This window comes from Tympanuchus pallidicinctus, unplaced genomic scaffold (genome assembly GCF_026119805.1).
Source record: "Tympanuchus pallidicinctus isolate F22 unplaced genomic scaffold, pur_lepc_1.0 scaffold5, whole genome shotgun sequence".
Taxonomy (NCBI): domain Eukaryota; kingdom Metazoa; phylum Chordata; class Aves; order Galliformes; family Phasianidae; genus Tympanuchus; species Tympanuchus pallidicinctus.
The window spans coordinates 72,419,840-72,446,110 of NW_026294769.1; the positions used below are offsets into that span (position 1 = coordinate 72,419,840).

The 26,271-nt window shown below is 39.9% G+C and overlaps 1 protein-coding gene across 2 annotated transcripts in view; it reads left to right on the forward strand.

The window, feature by feature from the left end:
• Positions 1-24,290, forward strand: part of DENND3 (DENN domain containing 3) — a 39,049-nt gene extending 14,759 nt beyond the window's left edge. Inside the window, exons 7-23 of one of the 2 annotated variants that reach the window (XM_052704787.1) lie at positions 367-585; positions 1,935-2,056; positions 2,238-2,393; positions 5,579-5,675; positions 8,772-8,875; positions 9,482-9,663; positions 10,293-10,814; positions 11,885-12,147; positions 13,189-13,359; positions 14,334-14,463; positions 14,855-14,962; positions 16,491-16,630; positions 17,809-17,969; positions 19,344-19,477; positions 20,581-20,696; positions 20,826-20,963; positions 22,830-24,290. In XM_052704787.1, coding sequence (XP_052560747.1) covers positions 367-585; positions 1,935-2,056; positions 2,238-2,393; positions 5,579-5,675; positions 8,772-8,875; positions 9,482-9,663; positions 10,293-10,814; positions 11,885-12,147; positions 13,189-13,359; positions 14,334-14,463; positions 14,855-14,962; positions 16,491-16,630; positions 17,809-17,969; positions 19,344-19,477; positions 20,581-20,696; positions 20,826-20,963; positions 22,830-23,030 — 2,964 coding nt within the window. In that variant the 3' untranslated portion in view covers positions 23,031-24,290. Of the gene's footprint in view, positions 1-366; positions 586-1,934; positions 2,057-2,237; positions 2,394-5,578; positions 5,676-8,771; positions 8,876-9,481; positions 9,664-10,292; positions 10,815-11,884; positions 12,148-13,188; positions 13,360-14,333; positions 14,464-14,854; positions 14,963-16,490; positions 16,631-17,808; positions 17,970-18,613; positions 19,478-20,580; positions 20,697-20,825; positions 20,964-22,829 lie in introns of those variants that run through there. The other variant, XM_052704788.1, reaches the window with a different exon arrangement.
• Positions 24,291-26,271: the final 1,981 nt, after the last annotated feature.

Consider the following 26,271-nt stretch of genomic DNA (forward strand, 5'->3'; position numbering starts at 1 on the left):
GAGATTGGCTTTGAATTTGTGGTTTTAAAAGGAAACAAGATGTTTTAATTATACAAAAGAATATTACAAACCCAAGAATTCAGGTATGCTGTTCTTGAGCATGGGGTTTGTTTTACCTTTGTGAGATAAGCCACGTGTTTCAGCTGAGCCTTATCTTCACTGACACTGGTGGCACAATTCTTGCTGACATCCACTGTCACTGTTTTTGTCTGTTCTTGGTATCAATCCCTAAGTGTATGTAATTTCAATTTAAAAAGATCTAAGGTAACTATTGAGGCTGTTTTGGAAGCAGATGAAGTATTTGTGTATGAATTGTATTTTCTGAGTGTAACTCTTCACGAACATTTAGCTTCTTGTTGTTTTCAGATTATTACCTGTATTTTGACTGAGCGGAAAATGGTGTTCTTCTCTTCTGACTGGGCCCTGCTGACACTTGTGGCTGAGTGCTTTATGTTATACCTTCATCCCCTTCAGTGGCAACACACCTTTGTGCCTCTTCTGTCTCGTCATATGCTGGATTTTGTAATGGCTCCAACATCTTTTCTGATGGGATGTCATGCTGATCATTTTGAAGTAGTTAGCACAGTACGTTTTTTGACTGATACCATTGATACCATTCTTGCTGCTCAGTTTCCATGCATTTATTTCCTTGCTTCTTTCAGATGCAGCTTGTAACATTTTTTAATTAGATATCTAAGAAATGAAGAAATGAAAGTAATGAAGCCATAGAAATAACTCCTTCTTATACCCCTTACCTTTCATTTATTTGAAGAATAAAAAACGTGACTTCTGGGAGTTCTGTTTTCAATTGAGGAAAAATTCCACCTATGTGTTGTGTATAAGTAGTTTCCCTTCAGATCAGTGAGATTTTTTTTTTTTTTGCTCAAAGATTTGTGTGGGATGAATTAGATGCCTTTTCCAGGTTAAGAGGTGAGCATGCACTTGAAAATGCTTTAGTAGTGCTGCTGTTCCTTATGATGGAGTTGAGTAATTAATAAAAAAAAAAAAAAGAAAGCAATATAAAGAATACAATTTCTCTCTTATTCTGAAGATTTGTTTTTGTCCTCATCTTTCAGGCTCTTATTTAAGTAAGTTTCTGTCAGTGGGTAATAACAATCTTGGTTGCCCCAAAAGATTTAAGAAAGACTCAGCATCGTAGTGCTGGACTAATGAGAATATTCTTTTTTGAGTGTGTTGCATCTGTTTTGAATACTCACAGAAGACCTAACATGGAAACGTTTGTGAAAGTTTGTATTGTATTAATCCATCTGGTTATAAGCCAAGTGTAACCTTATATCTAGTTAAGTCCAATTTAAATCTAAGCATTAAACCTTTTTAATAACAATTCATTTTCACAGATAAGATGATCTCACTGTCAGAAATATCTTCAGATTAGAGAGCACACTTTGATATCATTTGAAAGATTTTTGTGTGCTTATAGATGCTGTATTACAGTCAGGTCTTATAGACTGTTAAAATTGCAAACTGATGGATCTGCCTGGACTTACAACTCCATATAACTTCTTGTGCATTAGCACATGTTTCAGTGTTTGAGGCTCTTCTGACACATCACATGGTAAATACAGGAATAAATGCTGAACATATAAAGCTTTTGTAGAACTTCTTTCCATACGTAGGTGTGGTTTTGTACATATCTTTGCGTGTGTACTTTTTCAAGGTGTGGCTTTAACACTCAGCATTAATTTAATGCTACATAAAGAGCATAGTAGTTACCAAATGTTTGTGAACTAAGATTAATGTCTACAGAATTAATGATACGTATCTTGTAAGCTTAGATATCCATGTGGTCTTCTAGTTTGGGAAAAAAAATCCTTTTCTGTTTTATCTTCTGGCTGAAATAATTCATTGTCTGAGTTAGATTAAAGAGAAATGGTAACATGTTTTCCATAATTTTACTTTTTGTTTCTTAAAAGGAAGCTGAAGATTTAATTCTAATTAATATCGATGACGGGAATATTTCACATTCAAAAATGGTTGAAGAGGAACCTGAAATTCCAGATGTTCCAGCACAAGCAGCAGAAACTTTCAAAAAGAGGTGAAAAGATGTGTTGAAGCTGTGTTTATCATAGGGCATAGCAAGAGGGTCCAACATGATTTGAGAAATTAAAAAATAAATTGTTTTGTATTATGTAATATGAAGTCTAAGTGACTTTTTCCCTAACAAATATCAAGATGTGGTGTTTGGATGCACCTTGATACTTTTCTTCTCTCTGTAGAGCTGAGAGTCTGCAGCTGCATTATGATTTAGAGCTGTGTCATCTCCGTGCCACCACAGACCTTGGTGAACTTCAGATGCGCAGAAGGGCTTGGCAGCAGAAACTGAACACAGAAGTTCAGCAAATGACTTTGCAGTTAATTGTTAATATCTTCAGGTCAGTGGATATCGTATTTTTATTACGAGAGCGTGTGGTTGCAGTTGAGATGCTTCCCCTGTCATTGAGAATGCTCTTAATTTGTCTTACTTCCTAGGTGTTCTGTATATCTCTGTTTTGTGAGGAAATATGAGAAGGTGGTCCTGCTTAGAATATGAATAGTAAATGTGTTCTGGTACATACAGTGCCTCCTCTAGATGGCCCTGCTTCAGTAGGGGAGTTGAACCAGATGAACTCTAGAAGTCTATTCCAGCCTCTACGTTTTTGATATGCGTGGCTAGGAAATCTTGCATAAAGCTGTTCTAATTCCTGAATTTGCATGTCTCTTAGGCAAAGATTTCATAAAGAGGAGAGCAGCTCTCATAATTAGGAACAGATTAAGGCCCAGGGATATTAATTTGTAAATGAATACCATATTGGTCAGTCATGCTACAAAAAAATGAATCATAGGATCTTTTGAGTTGGAAGGTACTCTTGAAGGTCATCTAGTCCAATATCCTGCAGTGAACTGGGACATCTACATCAGGATGCTTAGAGCTTTATCCAGCCTGACCTTGAATGCCTCCAAAGATAGGGGACCTCTCTAGGCAACCTTTTCCAATGCTTCACCACCCTTACTATAAAGTTCTTTTTCCTTATGTTCAATCTAAACCTCCCCTCCTTTAATTTGAAACTGTCTCCCCTTGTCCAATCACAGCAGGCCCTGCAAAAGAGTCTGTCCTCTTCCTTCTTATAGCCCCCCACTTTAAATACTGAAAGGCCGTTCTCAGGTCTCCCTGCAGCCTCCTCCAGGCTAAATAGCCCCAGCTCTCTCAGCCTGTCCTTTTAGGGCAGGTGTTCCATCCCTTGAATCACTTTAGTGGCCTTCCTCTGGATGTAATTTAACAAGTCCAGGTCTCTTCTGTGTTGAGGACTCCACATCTGAACACACTCCATATGAGGTCACACCATTGCGAAGTAGAGGGGCAGGATCACCTCCCTCACCCTGCTGGCCACACTTTTTCCAATGCAGCCCAGGATATGATTGACTTTCTGGACTGTGATGGCATGTTGCTGGCTCGTGTTCTGCTTCCCATCCACCAGCACCTTCAGGTCCTTTTTGGCAGGGCTGTGCTCCATACTTCCATATCATGCTGCTTGTACTGATAGTGAGAGTTGCTGTGACCCAGATGCAAGCCCTTGTACTTTGTTGAATCTATTGATGTTTTCTTGGGCCCACTACTTGAATCTATAGTTCTTTCTGGGTGGCATCCTGTCCCTTGAGCATGTCAGCTGCACTACGCAGCTTGGTGTCATCCACAAACTTGCTGAGGATGTGAATTCAAACTGAGACAGTAGAAGAGCTAGAAACAGCTTTGGGAGCTCAAGGACTCCTGAACTGGCTAGATGGAAAAAATGCTGAGAAGGTTTGAGACATTCAGAGATAGCAACCGTGCGAGTGAGAGCAAGGGAAGGAGAAGAGCTGTTGAAACTCAAGTGCAGTATTGGCACAATAATTTTGTGGTGGTATTTTAATAATGATGTAGAGTAGGGTTTTGATTTTTTCCACTAACAAAGAGGTCTAGTTATATTACTATTCCTTGTTCTTAAGCTCATCTAATGTATGGATACACATCTTACCAGGGTACCCATTGTTGATCCTGCTATTATTTTCTTGTCTTTGGGGCAGTTGTGGTGGTATGGTAGGTCATTTCTAAAAACATGCAGAAAATTGCTGGTTGATGTGCCTAAGCTTGATTTCTTTTGCATAGATGGTAACATACTCAAGCATGAGAACAAAACTGCTTGCCTGGCATTTCTGAAAAATCTTACTGCACATAACTGGCTCCATCTGTTTCTCACTGCCTCATGTTGGAGATGAAGTTCCTGATGGCTCAGCTACTGCACTGCTCGCATGAATGCTCTCTTAATGCTTTCACTAAGGAGATACAGTGCAAATACCAGGTCTTTGTTAACCTGCTTGCATTTGTTGGATCGGCTTAGGGAGCGTTCATACAAACAGCTGGGCCTCCCACAAGGACAGTAGCTGCTGATTGTGAAGGAAACAGCAGGTTACAGATAGCACAGCTGGGTCTGGAGAATAAAATGTGTTTACATCCTAATGTGTCATGGCTATGGGGTTTGGTGGATTTCAGCATAACTGACACACTTTTGGCTACAAAAAATGAACAGATACTTTGCTATTTGATATAATAACATTTTTGCAAAGGATTGATTCCTTTCTTGCTTTCTTTCTCCTTTCCTTCAAACTTTCTCTTTGTTCTTTTTTTTTTTTTCCAGCATTGTTTCTTCTATCTTCTAAAACTATGTATCTGCCACCACCCAGGAGTGAAGGAAAGTAAATCTCTGATGTTATTCTGCTGCCAGTTGCTACTGTCTTCAGTGAACCACTGTAGTATTTTTGTGTGCATGGAGGTTTTGTGTTTGAAGAAAAAAATGATAAATTATATATAATTGTATAGAAATATGTACTTGTGATAACCACCATTGACCTGAACCCATATGGCTCGATAAGCTGTTTATAGGCTTACATCACTGATCTGTGAAAGATGTGTGACACAGCAGTCTGGTTTTCCAGGGATGGCACAGGGCCTCTGTCTGCTGTGACCATGCATATACTAAGAATCGCATCTGTTTTTTCATAAAGCTTCCTGTTTTATTTCAATAACTCTGTTTCTTTAAACATCACACAATCGTCAGTTATTGCTGGCTCGAGGATCAGAGTTTTAGAGTGCAGGAAGAAGTTATCTGTTATCTCATGCACCTTAGAGATGCAGTGCAGTGGGACAATGTGAGGCTAGGTCATGTATTTCAGATTGTCCCTGTGAATGCTTGCCATCATGCTTAAAATGGTTTGTCTGTGATTCAGTACATTAATACTGTTTCAGGACCTGAGACAGGTTATGACTTAAATATAAAGATTCCTCTCTATGTGTTGTTGAAATTGATCCCCCTTAAGTGAATTTGCTGATTGGAAATGGCAGTCACAGCAGGTAGCCTGTCTTCATGTAAGAGTCTGTGTTCTTTTCCTCTGTTTCAGAAACTCAGACTTGCTCATTAAAACTCAGTTTGCCTTCTGATACTGCAACACATTGCTAGTAGTGCTAGTGGGCTGCTACTGCAAAACTTACAACTTAGTCACAAATCTCCAGTCGTATTTATCTTTTTATTTATTTTATCCCCAGGGAGGTAAAAGACCACCTAAATTATGAACACAGAGTGTTTAACAGTGAAGAATTTCTGAAAACAAGGGCAATAGGAGACCAGCCATTTTATGGAAAAGTAAGTTCAGTATTAAATATGTTGTAATTCTGTTATTAATCTGTACTTGAGAATTAATGTCAGAAATTAGTGAAATGGTCGTGGTTTGGTCTGTGTAGTGTTATTGACCCACTAGATTTCACACTTATTTACTATAAGCAGCATTTTTGGAGAGCAAGATAAGTAGTTTCAGAGCAAATTACAGAAGCATGGCAGAAGAATGAGTGACTCAAGTAGGAGTACCTGCTTTATCTGAATCCTGAGCACCATGGCAAGCAGTTGATGATGCCTGTTTGGCTCCAGGCCACCAACCCATTTCCCACAATGCATGGCAGTGAAAGCATGCTGTGGACACCGAGTGCCACTTTGCTCATGTTGGGTTATAGGATGTGTATGTTGTCAGATGACCTGTGTCCTTACAGCCTGTGGCATTCTGATGCATGTGGGGTCTGAGTTGAGACAGCTGACAGTGCATGGCCTTGTGCCAGGCTCATAGGCTACAGCCCCTCAGGCCTAAAATCCCCAAGTAGTTTTTCCTAGCCCGCCTGCTAACACACAATATAGTACATATTGGAATATAAAACCCTCCAGCTGTGTGGATTTTGTCTGTAGAAGTTCTTTTCATTACTGCCATCATTGCCTTCATCCTGCTGTTAGAGTAAGCTTGATTTAGGCCCTCTGAAGTTCCCAAGTTCAGTTTTTGTCAGTGTGTGTGGTGAGACAGATGTCTATGAAGAATACAGATGTGTTTTCCTTTAGAGCACTGTTGCAGGAGTATGCTTTTAAAATAATGGCTTAATGTATCTGAAGGAAATGGAATGGGTATGATTTCCTTGTTAAAGAGAGAGTGGCTTGATCACATGACTGTGAGATGTAGTGCGGTTCTCAGTACCTTTGGTGGAAGACTCACTGATCATCAAAGGCTGGAGATCCTTTGGGTGAGGAGAGGAAGTAATGAGGAGGGAAGGGAGAAGAGAAAAAAGAGAGGATAAGGGAGAAAGAGGCTGAGAATAGACAGATTTGTGCCGGAGTTTCTCGCAGTGCTGAAGTACTTAGCTTGGAAGCTAAGTTGAGATTTTCATCCTTGCAATTGAGACTAGTATTTTTACATTAAACTGTTTGCACAGTTAATTAGTTTAATATTAACCTCCAATTAATTGAACTGTTGCATATCTGAGAAGCAGAATTTACATCTTCTTAAGGTTTGCGTCTAATCATCTACAGTGTTCTAGGAGAATTCTGTTGCAACAAAGCAAGCCAATATCCCAGGATTTTCAACTCGTAATTTTTAAATAGCCGGGTTATTAACCAATCAAAAGCATCTATTAGTTAAGTAAAAAATGATTTCAAGACTTACCTGATCTGTGAGTACCTGATTTATGAAGTGCTGTGTGTTATTCTACAAATAACAATTAATTAATTTCTCCACAGTTTTTAACAGATACTTAAAAAAGTGGGTTCTTATCCCAGCCTACTTTCTTAAAAATTATAATGTTGTGTGCTTGTCACTTTTTTTGGTGAAACTGTAAGTTCTTCAGTAAGCTGTGGGTTAAACAGAAATTAAACATAGCATAGTGATAGGCTTGCTTTCAAGTAAATCTCACAAGGTAGCAAAATACAGAGTAATTGCTGTTGGTATCTAGTGTTACTGGCAGTGTTAGTGTTATATAGTGATAGATAGTGTTATCTCAATTAGTTATCTTTAAAAACTTTTAGAAAGGACTCCATTCCTGCAGCATGTCAGTTCATGAGGGCAGCCCTGCAGAGAAGGACCTGGGGGTCTTGATAAATAAAAAGCTTAACATGAGCCAGCAGTGTGCTCTTGCAGCTCAGAAAGTAAATGGTATCCTGGGCTCCATCAGAAGAGGTGTGGCCAGCAGGGACAGGGAGGTGATTGTTCTTCTCAACTCTGCTCTTGTGAGGCCCCATCTTGCAGTACTGTGTCCAGGTCTGGAGCCTCCAGTACAAGAAAGACAGGGAGCTGTTGGAGAGGGTCCATAGAAGAGCCACAAAGATGATCAGGGGACTGGAGCACCTCCCCTACAAAGACAGGCTGAGGGAGCTGGGCTTGTTCAGCATGGAGAAAAGAAGGCTGCAGGGTGACCTCATTGCAGCCTTTCAGTACCTAAAGGGAGCCTACAAACAGGAGGGGAATCAACTCTTTGAAAGGGTTGATAACTGCAGGACAGGGGGAAATGATTTTAAGTTGAGGGAGGGAAGATTTAGGTTGGATGTCAGGGAGAAGTTCTTTACAGAGAGAGTGGTGAGGTGCTGGAACAGGCTACCTTGAGAAGTTGTGGATGCCCCATCCTTAGAGGTGTTCAAGGCCAGGTTGGATGGGGCCCTGGGCAGCCTGGTGTGGTATTAAATGGGGAGGTTGGCTGCCCTGCATGTGGCAGGGGTTTGGAGCTTCATGATCCTTGAGGTCCCTTCCAACCCTGGCCATTCTGTGATTCCTGAGCATACAACAGGGAACAAAATATGCCATCTAATGGAGAATATGTAAAGCAGAAATTTGTGAAGTAGCATCTATTGGAGGCACTAAGGATGCATTGTTAAGGGATGTGTAAGAGGTAAGAACGGACAGATAAGTTGATATAATGTTTCCATTAATTTCAGCATATCAGTATTAATTACAAATCTTTCTCATCTGCATTTTTAAAACATCATAGCAAAGCATGGATACATAAGCAGTAACTTATGAAGTGAAAAAAATAGTAACTGCAGGACTAGCAAGGGTATTTTAGGCAAGCTTTTGGAATATGTCATTAATGTAAAGGTTTTTTTTTTTTTTTTTAAGCTTTAAACGTACAGATGTTTTTCTGTTAGTGCTACGTTTAAACTTCAGTAGCTAAATCGGCCTCTTTTGCTCAGTATTTCCCATTTTTGGTTTGCTTTCATCTTTTGGAAGGTGATCTGAGGTTCCTGTTTGCCTCTAAGCAAACGTGGAAGGTGACTGAAAGCTGAGTTAGTTCTGTTGCTGAAGTCAGGTACTTCTGGTTTTTGTGATTGCTAAAATGAATGTTTTCAGTGCTATGTCTTGAAAGATGATAAAAATGCTCAAAACATGCTGCTAACTTGTAAATGATCCACAGCTAACCAGTCTGTCTCTCACAGGTTTTAGAGACCTACATGTTTCACTCTTTTCTTAAAGCTCGTTTGAACAGAAAGATGGATGCTTTTGCTCGACTTGAATTGAGCACCCAGTCTGAAGAGGATAGGTAACTTTTTCACCTTGCTTGTTGTGGTTTTGAACTTTATCAGAGATAAATGGTATGAGTGCTAAAAGACCTTTTGACTGTACTGATATGAGATTAGGTTACCTGTGAATAAGATGGTGACTAATTAATGGGCCAATTTATTAATGAGGAAATGCTGCTGAGGAAATTTCCTGCTGAGGAAAGATTTAGGTTGGATGTTAGGGGGAAGTTCTTCACAAGGAGAGTAGTTAGGCCCTGGAACGGGCTGCCCAGGGAGGTTGTGGATGCCCCGTCCTTGGACGTGTTCAAGGCCAGGTTGGACGGGGTCCTGGGCAACCTGATCTGAATGTGTGTGTTTGGTGGCCCTGCTAGGCAGGGGGGTTGGAACTACATGATCCTTGAGGTCCCTTCCAACCCGGGTGATTCTGTGATTCTGTGATTCTGTGATTAAGCTTACCATGAAGGGGCGATATGGATGTGTCCAGTTATGGCTGTGAAAACTGTAAATTGACACTATGATTATCACTTGATTTTTTTCTTCTTGCTGTTTCATAGTATTAAGTAGTTATTTAGTTTGTGTGTATATGCAGAATTTTAAACCTTATTATATAATTTTTTGTTTTTCAGATTCAACTTGATGTTTCGTACTCCGAGAAGACTTACTATGGAGAAAATGGCTTCTAAAAGACTTAATTCACAGAACATCATTAACAGGCGTATGGTAATCAGTATGCCCAATCTGCAAGATATCAAACTACCAGAGAGTCCTGCTAGAAAATCCTCACTTCGAAGAATAGAGACAGACATTGGTGAGTGAAGAATGTGCTGAATGAATGCAGTGTTTTTTCATTTTTCAATCTTTCACTGAAAGATTTCCACAAAAACAGTGTCAGATGCTGAAAGGAAATGGTGAGCTGGGTCATTTTCTGCTGGGGCCCCATCTGTGCTTCTCTTTGCACGTTAAATCAGCTTGTATTCTGCATTAAGTTCTGCTGTACCACAAAGGATAGGGACATGATTACTGTCCTTACTGCCCTTATGTCTATTTCTCCACTGCATTTAAATATTTGCTTAGGTTTACTTTTGTGTAACTAAGCAAGGCCTTTCTGAACTGCAGATATGGATTTACTCACATGTGTAATTTTACTTGCATATTTTAGTGTGTTACATAAAGAGATATATGAATAATGTGACTATATACATCTTTAAAACATGCATTCTCTAGAAAGGAAATTACCAGAATGGGGAATGTTCTGATATTAAGAAGGATGTATATAGAAATACATTTGTGTCCTTAGCATAACTTTAACCTTAAGGAATTTTATGCATTTTAATTGAAGAAATTGTCGTGGCGGGATTCTTTTTGTTTGTAGTACTGCTGGATGCAGAAAAATTCATGCTTTTACTAATTCCTGTACCACCTTTTTTTCACTTCTAGCTGTGAGAAAGCCCTCCAAATCAGTTAGTACATTCAAAATCCCAGAAATTCACTTTCCTCTGATGAGCCACTGTGTTCACTCCTACTATACAGAATTCTTCAACCATCTCAGCAGAGCTATAAATACCTTACCACCTGATAACTCAGCATTGCTGGCAAGGTACTTCTACCTCCGGGGACTTATTAGCTTGATGCAAGGGAAACTACTAAATGCACTTTCTGACTTTCAGAACCTAGATAAAACAGACTTAAGAATTTTCCCTACTGAACTTGTAAGAAAAATTGTGGAAACCTTGCCTCCTTCTGAGCGTTTTCAAGCTGACCGCAAGCCTGAGCTGAAGAGGCTGATAAGCCTAGTGATGGAACAACAAAGGGAAATGACAAAAACAGATGACCACGTGAAACACTTTGAATTGCCAAAAACACACATGCAGCTGGATGATTTTGTGAAGCGAATCCAGGAGTCTGGGATTGTCAGAGACACAGACACCATACATCGGCTGTTTGATGCCTTAACCGTAGGTGGGTAGAGGGTACGTTTTTACTGATCATCTGCACTGACACAGTGACAATTTAGAGCTGGTTTCGTTTTTGGGAACTAGGATAAAAGAAAATGTGTCTCCAGTTGTTTCTCTTCTTAATTAATAGTCAACTCAGTATTGGAGCTTTCATTTAATTGAAGTAAGTGTGGAGAGTAGATGGATGTATACAGGATGTACACGTGTACGTCTGCACATGTATGCACAGGTACATGGATGTATCTGTGTCCACAATAAGAGATGAAGAGTCCTCTCACCTATTTAAGCATACAACTTAAAATTTTTCAGATTGAATTCATGGGCTGGTTTTTATTCATTTTGTGTTTTAATGGTGTACAGTTCTGCTTTGGCTAAGATGAGTCAAGTGACTATAAGCCTGTCCTAATTGCTAATGGGTAATGTAAAACCAGTAAGTAATCTGGCAAGGTGGCAGATCTTTGAAAAGAACTAGCAAAATAAAGAGTTCGAGTGGCTACAGTTAGATTCCTCTTGAATCATTATCATAGCAAATGGAGAGCTTATGTTTGTGTTTGAGAGAACTTTTTTCTCTTGTGAATGAGATCTGAATCTTGTGATAGATTTCTGAAAACGTACATTAAGACTGCTTTTATAGAATACAATTCTATTTCTATACCTTCTTACTGCAGTCATTGTTATATTTTGTAGCCACAGAGACTAAACGTCAGTTAAAAATGCAAATGTTTTAATGCCAAAAGTAGCATACATCTCACAAGAACTCGATATTCTGCTGTCCAAGCTCACTTGAATTCTTAGAATAATTAATTAAGTACCTGGAATAACTGTTGCTGAAGTCTTTAAATTAATTAATTAACTGGCTTTTATCCTGCGTTGGTACATATGTTGTATATTTGCATTCTGTGGAACCAAGAACTGAAATGCCATTGTGAGAAGTATTCAGTTCAGTAGTGCTTACCCAGTTCTGCTTATTTTACTGTTAGAAATGCAATCTGGAAGCCAGTATCTTTTAAAACTATCTTTCTATTTAAATCTGTATAATAATTTCTCATAGTAAACAGGTTTTAAAACTTTTAGGTCAGCAGAAACAAATTGATCCTGAAACATTCCGAGATTTCTACAACTACTGGAAAGAAACTGAAGCAGAAGCTCAAGAGGTGAATCTGCCACCAGCAGTAATAGAACATCTGGATAAGAACGAATGTGTCTACAAGTTATCCTGCTCAGTTAAAACTAACTATGGTGTAGGAAAAATAGCACTGACCCAAAAGCGTTTATTCCTTTTGACTGAAGGAGGACGTCCTGGCTATGTCCATATTGCTGCTTTCAGGGATATAGAGGTGAGCATTGAGTCATTTTCTTGAATAATTCCACTTTGAGGGTGACAGAGCCCTGCAATAAGCTGCTCGGAGAGGTTATGAAGTCTCCTTCTCTGGAGGTTTGCAGAACTGACCTGGACACTTTCCTGTGCAATTTGCTCTCGGGAACTTGCTTTAGCAGCAGGAGAGGGTTGGAGTAGATTGTCTCCAGTGGTCCCTTCCAACCTCTGCAGTTCTGTGGATGACAAGCAATGTTCCATTCTGCTGAAAGACCTACCTCAGACTGTCTCAGTAAGAGCTGTAATGAATAGCTCTGAAATCAGAAACTCACAAATGATAAAGAGGTCTTGAAGAGGTGGATGTGTGCTAGGTGTTGGGATGGTGTGGTTTAAAAGTCTAGAGTCCTTAACATCTAGATCACAGAATCACAGAATGGCCTGGGTTGGAGGGGACCTCAAGGATCATGAAGCTCCAACCCCCTGCCACATTTAATGTGGTCACCAACCTCCCCATTTAATACCAGACCAGGCTGCCCAGGGCCCCATCCAAGCTGGCCTTGAACACCTCCAGGGACGGGGCATCCACAGCCTCTCTGGGCAGCCTGTTCCAGCACCTCACCACTCTCTCTGTGAAGAACTTCCCCCTGACGTTCTACCTAAATCTTCTCTCCTTCATTTCCTTTGTTCTGCTGTTATCTATCCTTTCAAAGAATTGATTCCCCTCCTGTTAGTAGGCTCCCTTTAGATACTGAAAGGCTGTAATTTAGATTTACAGGACACAAGGCTTGGTACACAGAGCCAGAGGAATATAATAACATGAATGTTAAATGTACATTTTTGACTACAAAATCAGCACCAATCTGTATCTGCTCTATAGTGAAGCCTGGGTGATACTGTTAGCAATGATCATTTTCACAAAACCTGTTAACAGACCATTTCTGCTTAGAGTGTGTATGAACAATTGAAATATTAATTGTAGTTAGATAAAGGTTATCCTGTAGGATTAATACTGCATCTTAGTTGTGACTGCATGGTACACCTTCCTTGCTTTTCTTGTTTCCAGGATGTTAAGAACACAACTGTAGCTTTCCTTCTTTTGAGAATACCTACTCTGAGGATTGAAACGATATATAAAAAACAAGTATTTGAAGCTAACCTGAAAACTGAGTGTGATCTCTGGTACCTGATAGTGAAAGAAATGTGGGCTGGAAAGAAAATGGCAGATGATCACAAGGTATAAAAATGGGCACAGCCAACTAAATAAATGTGAAATATGTGCTTTCTGTTTCTGTTCTAAATAATTTCTGGATCAGTCTTGGAATTTCTTGGTTTTAGCATGTGATAGCTAAGTAATAAGATGTTGTTTCTGATGTTGCCTCTAAATATAATACATCCAGAATACTAGCAAAATAGTACACTTAAATATGTACAATTAAATACTGCATTTAAAAATAAGGAATTTTTTTTCTCCATTAATTTGGACCTTTCTGTTTAGTTACCAGTTTTGTGAATTACACTGGTAGCTTAAGCTTACAAAATGAGAGCAGTGATCCTAAAAGAAGCTTACCATGCCTTACTTCCCTTACACAAAGTGTGATGTTTAGAGGGATTATTTCTTTTTCTTTGCCATGCTGGAATCTTGGTAGCTGTAGATCCTTTGAATAAATAGAGCAAGATGTGTTCTTCTGCCACAAAACCTTTGAGGAAGAAGGATCATACGAGAATGGTTCCCAGCCAAAAGACTAAATTCTTCATGAGTGATGAATTTAATAGTGAAAAGGCATCTTGGTGATTTTTTAGGAAGGATTCAGATAGTATTAGATGAGGTCAAGAAAAGTGTGCTTCTCCTACTATGCAGACAGGTCCAAGATAGAAATTGGTGTCTGTCCTGTGTGTGCTGTGTGTCTTCCATCAGTGCAGTTCATGCAGTTTCAGTTGTGCATTCTGAATCAAAATTGTGCCAGATCCAAAGTACCTCTTTCAGTGCAATGAATTAACTGTAGCTCTTGGTTCTTTGCTTTATGCCCTTGCTTTGGGGTGAAATCTCATGTGACAGTGAGGTTTGCTTGCAGGTAGCATGGGTTATGCCCCAGAAAAGCAGCTGGCTAGTGCTTGTGCTTAAGCTTGACTTGCATTGTGATGGTTGAATATGGAGACATGCAAGAATGATGAGTAGTGGGTAAACTACAGTAAGACTTTCTTCTTTAGGATCCTCAGTATATTCAGCAAGCACTGACAAACGTTCTTCTGATGGATGCTGTCGTTGGTGCACTGCAGTCCTCCAAAGCCATATATGCAGCCTCTAAACTGTCTTATTTTGACAGGATGAAGAATGAAGGTCAGTCATGTAACAGTGCTATGAAGCCTGCTGGTATCTCATCATCTGTTTCAGCCTTTTCTGTTTACAGTTTGTTTTTCAAACTGGTTTTCTGTAGAGATATAAGATGATGATAGCCTTCTTGCTCTTTGGTTGCCATTCTTTATTAAATATTTATTTTTGTTTAGTTAGAAACTATACTGATATCAATATACTGTGTTGGGTGGGTTTTTCTTGTGTTTGTTTTTTGGATAAATGCATGCTTCTTTTATTAAAGTACTGGGCTTTCACAGTCAGCTAAAGTTAGAAGGAAAAATGGGAATAAGTGGTACATAATTATTCTTTCACGAGGATTATAGATCTGCTTCAGGCTCAACTATGCACTTCATGACCTTTTAAAAACCTATTTTAGTGCCTATGATGATCCCCAAAACAACCTCAGAGACATTAAAGCATAAGATCAACCCATCAGCTGGTGAGACATTTCCACAGGCAATAGATGTCTTGCTTTATACTCCAGGTAAGGTGATGTATTTCTTTATAGTAGCCTCAATTAACCTATAAAATGTTATCTCCTAGCACCTGGTATTATGACTGCCTGATTTTGTTCACATTCTGACAGACCTTGGTCATGTATAGAATACTAAAACAGAAAATTACTGAAAAAGAATAGTGATATATTAAGGTAGCTTTCACAGTCTTAATTTGCCATCCTATGTGTGTATGTGTTTTAATTGTCTTCAATTATATGTTAATGTGTCAGTTTGCCATTAAGTTTTCTACCTTGCTTATGGAGCAGGGTGGAAAAATGATGTTCCAGCACTGACCAGTGTTCACTGCTCATTTTCATAGTCACTACTCATTTTCAGTAGTCATACAGGAGTGTTTAGTTGAACCACAGTGCAGAAATCCCAGCCAGGTCTATATTCCTGTGACTCTCACTGTATGTGATCTGATATCTAGTTCATCCCATGGGATTTAAGTCCGTGCCTGAAGAATGCAATATTATTTTCCCTGTGATCTTCTGTGTGATATTTGGCACACTTATATCTCACTAATTGAAAATGCACTGGAAAAAAGAAGTCAGGGGCAAAAGCTTCATCTCATTTTAGCTGCTTAATTTGGATAGTCTTGGATTTTTCAGAGCAGTCATATGTGCACTTAATGAGATTTCAGCCTGAACATAAACTAAGGTTTTCACCTCAGGTTTCACACCTGGAAGTGAGGAGCGTGCTGTTAGTGTGTGCTTGTGAGAAATGACTTGCATGGGGATTGTGATTCAGAGGCACTAAGAACTCACTGGATCTCAGTGTATGTCTTGCTCAAAACGTGCATTTGGCCAAAAGGCAAAGAAGAAATCCTAGAAATAAATATCCTTTGTTACATGATCCTGATCTATTTCAAGAGTAAATGGTCTGTGAGGGAACAAATACATGATCATACTTAAAACGACAACAAGGAATAAAAAAAAAAAAGCACTTTTATCTGGGGCTGTTCACAGTAGATATGAATCTGAGTTGAGAGGTGTTAATTCTGAGTTAATTTCATAACCTTACTCATCTCCTGACTTAAGTTCACGTGTAATTCCTGAGACAAAAGCACAAAGTGAATTCCACAGTTCAGAAAGTTGGATGGACAATGTGTGGTGGTGGTGGAGGGTTTGGTTGTGCTTTTCTTTCTTTGAATGGAGCTTGCTTTCTTCTAAATGAAACAGTCATGTGGCAGATGGAATGAATGGAGTCACTAGATTTATTTCATAGGGCTTACAAGCCTCCCTGCAATTCCAGTTATCTAAACATTTAATTTGTCAGTGAAAAAGATCATCTCTGCTCTGAATAACATTGAAGTGTGAGGTTAAACCATCAGGTGAAATCACCAATTAGATAAGGAGCACAAATTCAGTGTGAACTGTGTCATTTGTTAACTGGTGATGTAAGTTCCAGAACACAGAAGCATTTCATTGCTCTGCCTCCAATAATGTTTTTTCCATGTGTCTCAGAAGTGTTTTATTTTCTTTACTTCTCTCATCTTCTCTGCTTTGTTTCTAGGGCATCTTGACATTTCAGAAAGACCTGACAATGCTCATCCAAAACTGTGGTGTGCTTTAAACGAAGGGAAAGTTGTGGTCTTTGATGCATCTACCTGGACTATTCAGCAGCACTGTTTCAGAATGGGCCGCTGTAAACTGGTAAGACTAACACTCATACCATGACTGATGATTTAGCTTGTTTTTTCTGTTGCTGATAGCCTAATTAACACTGGGCCAGACAGTCATCCCTTAGAAGTTGAAGGATATTTGAGTTATGCTGCAGTTAACTTGGAGAAATGGAAGATTGAGAGAAAAAGGTTTTGTAACAAAACAAGTCAACTGGTAGGAAGTGATGGTTTGACTGAGGAGATGGCATGCTGGCCTAGTGGGTTCTTGGAGCAGGAAGGCTGGCTGGAAACAGCTGAGTGGAAAGAATCTATATAAAAAGAGAACAGAGATAGCCCTAAGCACAGTTGGAAAGTCATCTGTGCTGAAGAGCTAAAAGCTGGAGAAATGTGTAAGGAAACTAGCGGGTGATACAGATAGTTCTAAAAGAAGACTCAGACAACAGATCAAAGAGAGTTACTTGTGGGAATTTGAATTGAAAAACTCAGTGAAAGGGAGGGCTGAAACAGGCTTTGGACCAAGTGAAAAACATTTGGAAGAGGGAACACGTAGCAAAGGGCTTCATAGGTGACTTGTGTGGAAGTTGAGAAACATTTCTGTGGATGAATGCGGGGAAAAAAATTGAAAAGGGGGGGGACAAAGCTGATGGTAGAGGAAAAATAGAAATCTTGGAGAAGAGCTGGATGCTGACCTATTCTAAAGAGGAGGAAGAGAAGAAGAGGAAGACCTGGGTCTTGTGGGACTCAGGAGGGAGAAATTAAGAATTTCTGAATGGGGGCGGGATGTTCCAGGCACAATAAAGGAGAAAGTGGTGTTTTCCTAGGCACCACTTTAAGTAAAGTAGGAAGGGTGTTTATATCAGATGGTGAGTACAGCTTCCAATCCAGAAGACAGAAATACACCAAATTCTGTGGTTTCCCCAGTGCCCTCTGTAACTTCTATGTTGTTTAAGCCAGGAAACACAACTTTGAACCAATTACCAAAATACATAATTAATCTTATTTTCTGAAAGTTAAACTCAGCAAAGAGGTCTGTCCTTCTTCTCCCTCCAGCTGAGCAAAGGATAAATACTGGAGTGCTGAGTTTTAATCCCTTACTGTAATCACCAGAAAGCTGTGACTTGTAACGTAGCCTTTTTCCTTTATATTAAAAAGTGGGTTGTTTTGTTTTGTTTTGTTTTTTTGTATTTAATCCTGTTTTTTTCTCCCCAGACTTGTATGGTAATGGTAGAACAGAGTCAAGTATGGATTGGTTCTCAAGACTCCATTATTTATATAATCAACACTCACAGTATGTCTTGTAATAAGCAACTAAATGATCACCATTCTGATATTACAGACATAGTTGTGGAGACGAAGAATGGAATACCCAGGTATATTTAATTACAATGTTTTCTTCTTAAAAATGCATCTACAAGAAAATGTTGAGAGACTGGAAAAGTCACGAGTGTTAAGGAGAATCTTCCTGTGGTTAAATAGAAAGCCATCCTACTACTGTCAGACATCACTGTGTCTAGTATTGTAGCTCCCATTATTGTGTATTGCAAACTATTTCCTTCCTAATGAAAAATCATTATGTACTTTGGAACAAAGATAAGGGAATATTTTCTTCAGGCAAGATGTAGAGCAGCTGGAAGTTGGTGGCTCTGTACGAATCAGTAGAGATGCAATTTAAAGACCATTTCATTTTTGCTTTGAGCTCTTCATCGTTGATTTTTACAACATGCTTCAGAGTTTATCCTGCATGTTTTTAAAGGAAATAGTACATTCCTCATTTTGTTCAGAGAAAATGCTTTTAATCTTTTGGTAGCATTGGGAAGGGTGTAACTGAAGGCATGAACTAGTTAACTTAGAGTAACAGACCAGGGACAAGCCTCAGTTCTAGTGCTGCAGCAGGCATGACTGGGTTTTGAGGGGGAATTTGCTTAGGTGTCATTAGGGCCTACTGGAAAAGGTACTCTTATCTGAAGAAAACAAATGTCAAAGGTAGAAGGGATTGCATGATTTGTTTTCTCAGGTGCAGTAGCAAAGAAAAAAGATCTTGAGATGTTTTGGTCCTGCCTTGAGAGGAAAAGAGAAAATCGAAAAGGCAACAGTGTTCAGGAAAACTATAGGGGATGTTTTTGTTGTGTTTAACTCTTCAACCATGATGTATTCCGTGCTCTAGTTCACTTAGAGGCCTGAATTAGCCTGCAGTGCTGCTAGTGAGGTAAGGTCTTGGAGTATAATCTGTGACGAAGAAAAAAGTATCTGTGCCAGAATACATTAGTTCTAACAGGAGACAAACAGCTAGAAGGATGGATGCTTGGCTGTAACTCAGAAGTTGCTGTGGGCTGCTTAAATGCACACTTGAATAATGCACTCTCAAATAATTAAATTACACTAAAATAATGGAATTGGGCACTCCAAAACCTAAACCAGCTGTGATGAGCAAAATAGAACTGTTTAGAACCAGCAGTGTAAAACAAACATAGGTAGGGAAAAAGTGTAGGTCCTTCCTCAAGCATTTGGTGTTCACACAGAATGAGTGTGCTCCCATCCTTTCAAAACTCCAGTCACTGTTTGAAATGGCTGAGTACAGCTGACTGCTTACTGTTAAAATTATAGTATCTGGCCTTGAAGCCTCTTGGGCTTTGGCTTATTGTAAAACTTGTGATTTTGCAAGTCCTTCTGTATGAATTTTGTTCTGAATGTACAGCATACTGGTGTTTTTTTGTTTTTTTGTTTTTTTTTGTCTGTGTCAACAGTGAAGCATACTCAAGCAGCTTAGATGGAACAGTGATTGCTTGGAACATCAGCACTCTGAAGGTTAACCGTGCTTTTCAGCTGCCCTGCCAAAACCTAACTTCTATTAAACTTCATAATGACCAACTGTGGTGCTGTAAGTTAATTCCTCAAAAATTAAAAAATAAAAATAAAAAATAAAAAAGCTGTTTTATTAGTCAGACCAATACTTTAAACTCACACTCTGACTTGACATACGTGATGTTCTACCCTCAGTTCCCACTTGGTGTGTTTAAGTAGCCTTCTGTAAGTGAGGCCTCCAAAAGTCTTACTTAGCTTGAGTCTCTCCTGAGAATCCTGCCTCTGCTACAGGAAGTGGCCTCTGGCTGCACTGTTTGCCTGACCCCTCCTGGCCACACCTGTAGATTGGAATGGAAAGCTTAGAGGAAGTTGTTTTGAAGTCTGAAGGGGTAAACATCTGCAAGTTGCTTTTGGTATTTTGACTTTTTAATTTTGATTCTATGGTATTGATCTCAGTTGGTAATCACAGAATCACAGAATTGTAGGGGCTGGAAGGGACCTCCAGAGATCATCGAGTCCAACCCCCCTGCCAAAGCAGGTTCCCTATAGCAGTCCTCAAACTGGGCACATTTAGAACTTGTCATCCCTTCTGCAAGCGTCTAGGTGAATAAAGCCAGCATTTATGTTAAACATCTTTTCCCTTGAAGTAATTTAATAAATTACTTGAAGTAATTTCATAAATGGTGGTGTGTTCAAGACTGCACTGATAGTAAATACTGCCATGCTCAGGAGCCTGTATCTAAGCACACCTTAACAGATCAACAGGGGAAACAGAAAGCAGGTGCAGTCTTTGGGAATTTGTGCAGCAAGTAGTAGCAGTGCTTTGGTGGGTTAAAGATTAACTTTGTAGCACAAACACTTCATCTCAGTTCTGTAGATTAAAAGAACTGTGTACTAGGGAACCTAACTGTGGGATCTCCTAATGTAAAAGAATCTCTTCTCATTACTTTTGGACTTTAATAGGTGTTTGTACTGCAAAAGTAGTAACCAGCAATTGAAGAAAACAGAAGTAAGAAATAGATACTATAAAAAACAGGAAGAGCCTCTAAGATGTCACTGTTGATTGAGAAATAAGACAGCTGTTAGATGCATCCATTTTATTTTGCCAGTTTTGCTCAGGGCTTATGGATGTGAAAGGAGTTGGCACTTCTGCTAATAACCCTTTATCTGATATTGAAGGCACTGGAAGTTGCATATTTGTAATGTCAACTTACGAATTTCGACTACAAATGAAGATTGAGCATCACCTGAAGGATGTGTGTTCATATTTCCTCTGCTTCCAGCTCTTTCCTGAGGTATTACATTTGAACTGCTAATATGGTGTGAAGAAAGCTGTCGCGACACGCCAGCAACTGTGTAGTTACTTATTGCAGTATGCTTGCTGTCAGCAGTGCTAAGGTTAAACATAACTTTCTGTGCTTCAGAGAAATGAAGTGTGGGCATCTTACTCAGGGAGTAGTGACCTGTATATTTGGAACACCAAAGACTTTGCAAGCACACCTCAAAAAATTCATCTTCAGGATTGCTCTGAGATTACCTGCATGATACAAGTCAAAAATCAGGTGAGAGACATTTGGACTGATTTTCATTTGTTGTAGACTTCTTTACCAAAGCTTTGTTTACAGCTCTCACAGGCTTTTATTAGTTAGCTTCCTTACAGACTGTTTGCCAATGTATTAGTTTAAAACATTGATTTTTCTTTTAAATCATAGCCCCCCACAACTGGCTGCTATGACTGTAGCCCAAAATACATGTCAGGCCAAAAAAAATCTCATAAGTAATTAAAAGCCTGGTAACTTTTATTAGCCATTGACATTTTCAGGGAATGGTAGAAGCTGAAAGTTCAGGTCCCTTGATATTTAATCTCAGGGCTCCTAAGACTAAACCTTGGAAAAGGTTAATAGCCTTGCTGCTTGGCATTTATTGTTTGTCTGTTTTCGTAGATGACCTTTTTCTTGTTTCGTTACTGCATGTCTAACTGAACAGAGACAAAAGGGCCAACACTTCCTACCTAGCTGTCTTGAGTGCCTGTCATTTTTGGCCTCCAGCTGTACCTGCTGTTTCTGGGTAGTATCAGTAGCTGTGCAAATGACTGTAGTTGTGATTCGACATGGGTGTGTTGAGGGTTAACTTACAAGTAAATAGCTAATATAAAGGAAAAATATTTTCTTTTTCCCCTCAGGTTTTCCACAAGATGAGAATCCATCTTGTAGAATGACATTTTTTTTTTCAGGAAGTGTCTTACGAGATAGGAAAAGCTTTTTGTGTATCCAGCCTTTGCCTAAGATTGTGAACAGAAATGAAATATAGCTTTAGATACAGCACTCCCCTAAGCAGAGCTGGGTATGTTTAATTCTTATTTTAGGGCTTCCTCCCACTCACGTTGCTGCCTGGTGCAATGTATGCTCTGGGTGTGTCATGGATGAGAGAGCATGAGGTTTCCCAGAGCCTTCTCCTCACCTTACACCTTGAATATCACCTTACTACCTTATCACATATTCCTCTTACCTACATGCCTCTGGGAGCCTGGACTCACCCTGTACAAAACTATCCATGTGAAGACCACAGCTCTGTTCTACCAGGCCGGACCAGGTGCCTCTCACCATGCCCTGTGTCTTATGGTGGCAGTAGCAATACCATGGAGGGGGAATGCTCAAACTCAGCCTTCTTAATTTTTATTTTTATCTTCACTTACGGCTGCTGCTCCTTGCCCTTGCTAGTTTCAGTTCTTTTTCTCTGAATCTTCTCAATGTCCTTGCAGATTGTGATTAGAACTAGTGATAGCACTCAGGATATGAGCAGGATGTGGTTTTTGTACAGTGGTGAAGTGACAGCTTCTGTCTGCAGTGTACCTGTGAAACTTAAGGCAAGCTGAGGGCTTTTGGATGGGAGCTTGGGCAACCTGGTCCAGTACGAGATCTGGAGATTGATGGCCCTGCCTGTGGCAGAGGAGTTGGAACTTAATGATCCTTGGGGTTCCTTTCAACCCAAGCCATTCAATGATTCTGTGCTTCTATGGATCAGAATCCTTGTGCTTCTATGGATGATAATCCTTGTGCTCCCTGTCTACTGGCAATTACTCCCCTCCTGCTGCCCTGCCAGTCACTGAGGCAGTTTACCTTTTTGCAGGAGCTCTGCTGACTCGTTCCTGGTGGTGTTTCTTCCTGTACTCAGTGATCTTTTTCTCTGTTATGACCTTCGCTTTTTTTCCAGGAATGGAAATCAGACACAGCAGTCTGATTATTTTCTTTTCCCCAGAGATCTCTTTGGAACCTCTTTGTGTGGAGGGGAAGCCATTTACTCCAACAAATGCATATAAAGGAAATTCTCACTCGTTGCCATTTTCCAGCTTAGCAAAGGAAAACCCTATCTCAACTATGTCTTAAAATTTAATGAGTCAAAAAAATATTGTTTTGTTTTTCCTCCAGATGTGGGTTGGCAGCACTGGAACATCACAAGGCAAAATCAAAGGGAAGATCTACGTGATCAGTGCTGAGAAGAAGACTGTGGAGAAAGAATTGTTTGGTCACGCTGATACAGTAAAGGCTCTTTGCTCTGCAGAGGACAGATACGTCCTCAGTGGTGCTGGAAAGGAAGAAGGGAAAATTGCCATTTGGAAAGTTGAATAGTGAAGCTATTCAAAATATGTCTACCTGTGCTGGAAAAAAGACCTCAGACCTTGGTTACTCTAGCTACTGCTTTTTCAGCCACCTGTCAGTGTTATTTTTGTATTTATTCAGCTATTTTCAGTAGCTGCATTGTTGTTGAAAATCAGCTTTGAAATGATTCTCTCCTTGCACCTTGTACTGCACCTGCACATTTGATAAAGAAATGGAAATGTGAGTAGAGGGATCACTGGCTTAAACTTAACCATATTTTATTGTGAAGGATCTGAGTTGCAGGCCAGTTCTGTTATGCAGGCTACATTAAATTAGCTGAAGCTGCTGAGGATAGGCTCAGTAATTCCACAGGAGCTCTTTCTCAGCAGTGTATATGGTAGCTGGAAATGTTCACTGAAATCAAACAAGGAAACAACAAATCCCAGAATGAAAGCAAAAACAAAACACCCAATGGATTTGTTTGATTCATTGAGTTAATGTAAATGCTGAGTATTTATCTTTCTGAACTATCAGCTAGAATTAGCTGGGAAGACTGCCCATGATCACTGTATGTATATATTTATGGTGCTGTATTATTTAAAAGGTAGATACAGGCAGACTCTTGATAGCACTGGAAACTTCCTGCTGCAAGAACAGGATACTTGCACAGTGTCAGTAACTGTTCTTCTCCTAAAAACAATGCACAGCACTTGGCATTTATGAAACTGACATTATTTTCCCCATCTGAAGTACTTTATTTAACTACTGTACGCATTACATTTGCTTTTGGAAGCAACCTTTTAGTAACTGTGCAAAGAATCTCTGCCGGTCCTCCCTTCAGCCAACATTTCTGTAATCAGAGGAACTGCTGACATTCAATATAGAACTTTCAAAGTCGTCAAACTATGCCTTAACTGCTGAGGTGGGCATCATCAAATTGCCTTCTAAAGGGTTCTGTCAAGCAGCATTTCCTAATCACTTCCTAATGTACTCTTTTTCCATTGATAACAAAATCATCTGCAAGTAAAACAATCTTTGCAGAACAGTTTTACTTGTATCAGTGCTGAGTAAAGTGGAATACAATGCTTAAATTATTATCAACAGAAGGAACAAATGGGCTGCTACTTTTTCAACAAATATAAGCTGAAACTGTAGGCCTGATAGAAATGTAAACTACTAAAAGTATGCTCCATCTGTAAATCTTTCAGATGAAAGGTTTTATGTGATGATAACTGTAATTTTACCTTTTTAGTGTTTTTCAATTGAAGAATATTAAACACTATATTGATACTCTGGCTTTTCTTTGTTCCTTTTTCCTGTGTAATGTAGTGCACAATACAAGAACTGTATTTTTTTTTACATTGACTTACATTCACCTCTTTGTGCTAAGAATAACTGCCTGTGTTTCTCTCTGCATATTCTCCTTTCTAAAACCAGCTTCTGCTGCTCATGTGTCCTCCTGAGCCCTTCCTCTGTAACTTCCAGGCTCCTCATTTCCTCCCCAGGCAGCTGTCTGGCTGCTGGTGGTAGGTGGAAGTGATTATGTTCTGTCTGCAGAGGCACACGGGAGCTGAGGTGCTGAGATGTCAGTCATTGCAGAGATGTACCCAGCTACTGCAGCCTGTTGCCTGTATGATTCCTGCTGGACTCCTTGGACCTTGCTTTGCTGTCTCTACTGGTACCTGCTTGTGTAAATGCCAATTTTTATGCTTGAACTCTTCTAGAAATTGTATGATGTATTGATTGAATAGCAACATAATTTATTGATTAGATGGCTCCTTTTCAGAACACTGCTCTCTAATACCATCTGTTGCTATGGCTGTTGAACACAAGCATATAGGAGTGCAATTTAACCACAGCTGGTAAAACCATGTGAAACAGATCCTTCAACAGTCATCCCTAAGGGCAGGAGTAGCAGCGATACAAATGTGACTGATTTGGGGGCACAATGTTGTTTTGACTTTCCTATGAGATGAGAAAGCTCAGGTATGTGTTTACTTACTATTTCTGCTTTGCTCCAGTGTTACAGACATGACAGTGAACCTGCAGGAATAGGGCTTTGGGGTTTAGCTCAGTTTTCAGTCTGCTTGTTCTTTTCCTGCTGTTTGCTGGGCCTCTTGGTGGTGGGGAGGGATTCTCAGACCCCAGATACCCTTAGAGCTGCTCTTTGCCATGCTGCCTACTAAGAGTCTGGCAAGTTAAGCTGCCAGCGAGCAGCACACACTAATCCTGCTGATGGCTGCCTCTTCATTCATATGTTCTCTGTTCATCTTACCTGTGAGCTTGCAGTAAGCTGTTTGAGGTGAGAGCACCTTCCAGTTGTGTTCATGGCACAGCACTGTGTTGACACTTAGCAAGGACTCCTGCAGATGTTGACATTATAAATGCTACTGCTTGAATGCTTGGATTTTGTAAAACTTCTGCTGAGCTTGTCAAATCAAAGGCAAATTCTCAGGGCTCAAAACAGGCTGCCAAACAGCAGTGGGAAAGTTTTATGTTCTACTGGAGATTGCCTTCACCTCAAAGTGATGTATAAATATTTATAAATAATGTATAGATAAACCAGAAAAAAAAGTCGCTGCATCCTGCCAACCTGTATTACAGCCAGTATTTCAGTTTTCACTTGTCTGGAGAGATTTGGGTACTTCTCTATCGCTCTCCACTCAACACCAAGTAACTGCCTTCCTGAGTGGGGATAAAGACCTTCCAAGCTTCAGGAAGCCACTTTTGGAACAGATGCAGCACTCTGAGCTCTCTTGCCCAGCTGCTGAGCTGCTGTTAGGACTGGTCAGCTGTAACTTGAATCTCCCAAGTCTCCCTGTGCTGCCATTCCTTCCTTTTCTGCTTCTTTGGAGCACTGCTTGCTTCTTGCAGTTGAAGGTTGACTTTTGATTCCTTTCTGCTGTTGATTTTTCAGGCCGAGGGGTGGCAGTGTTTGCTTCTAGAAATGAGCCGCGTTAACCACGGGGACAGGAGCTGTTTGAAAAGTCCGGCTGTTGTGTGCTGGCTGTGATCCCCGCTGTGGGCTGTGCAGCGAGGTAGGAAACTGCTTCTTTTGCCTTTCAGCCTGTAGTCATGGGCTGCTGTAGGAGTGTTGTAGGGATAGGCGTCTTTTTTGTCAGTACTGAATGACCCTTGCCTTTCGCTCTCATCTGTTTAGAGCAGGGGAGAAAAGCAGAAACCCATTTTAGCACTGCTGCTGTTACTTGACTTGCCTGTCACTCTTGCCTGAAGAATCTACTTTCCTTTCCAGCACTCCCCCCATGACTGC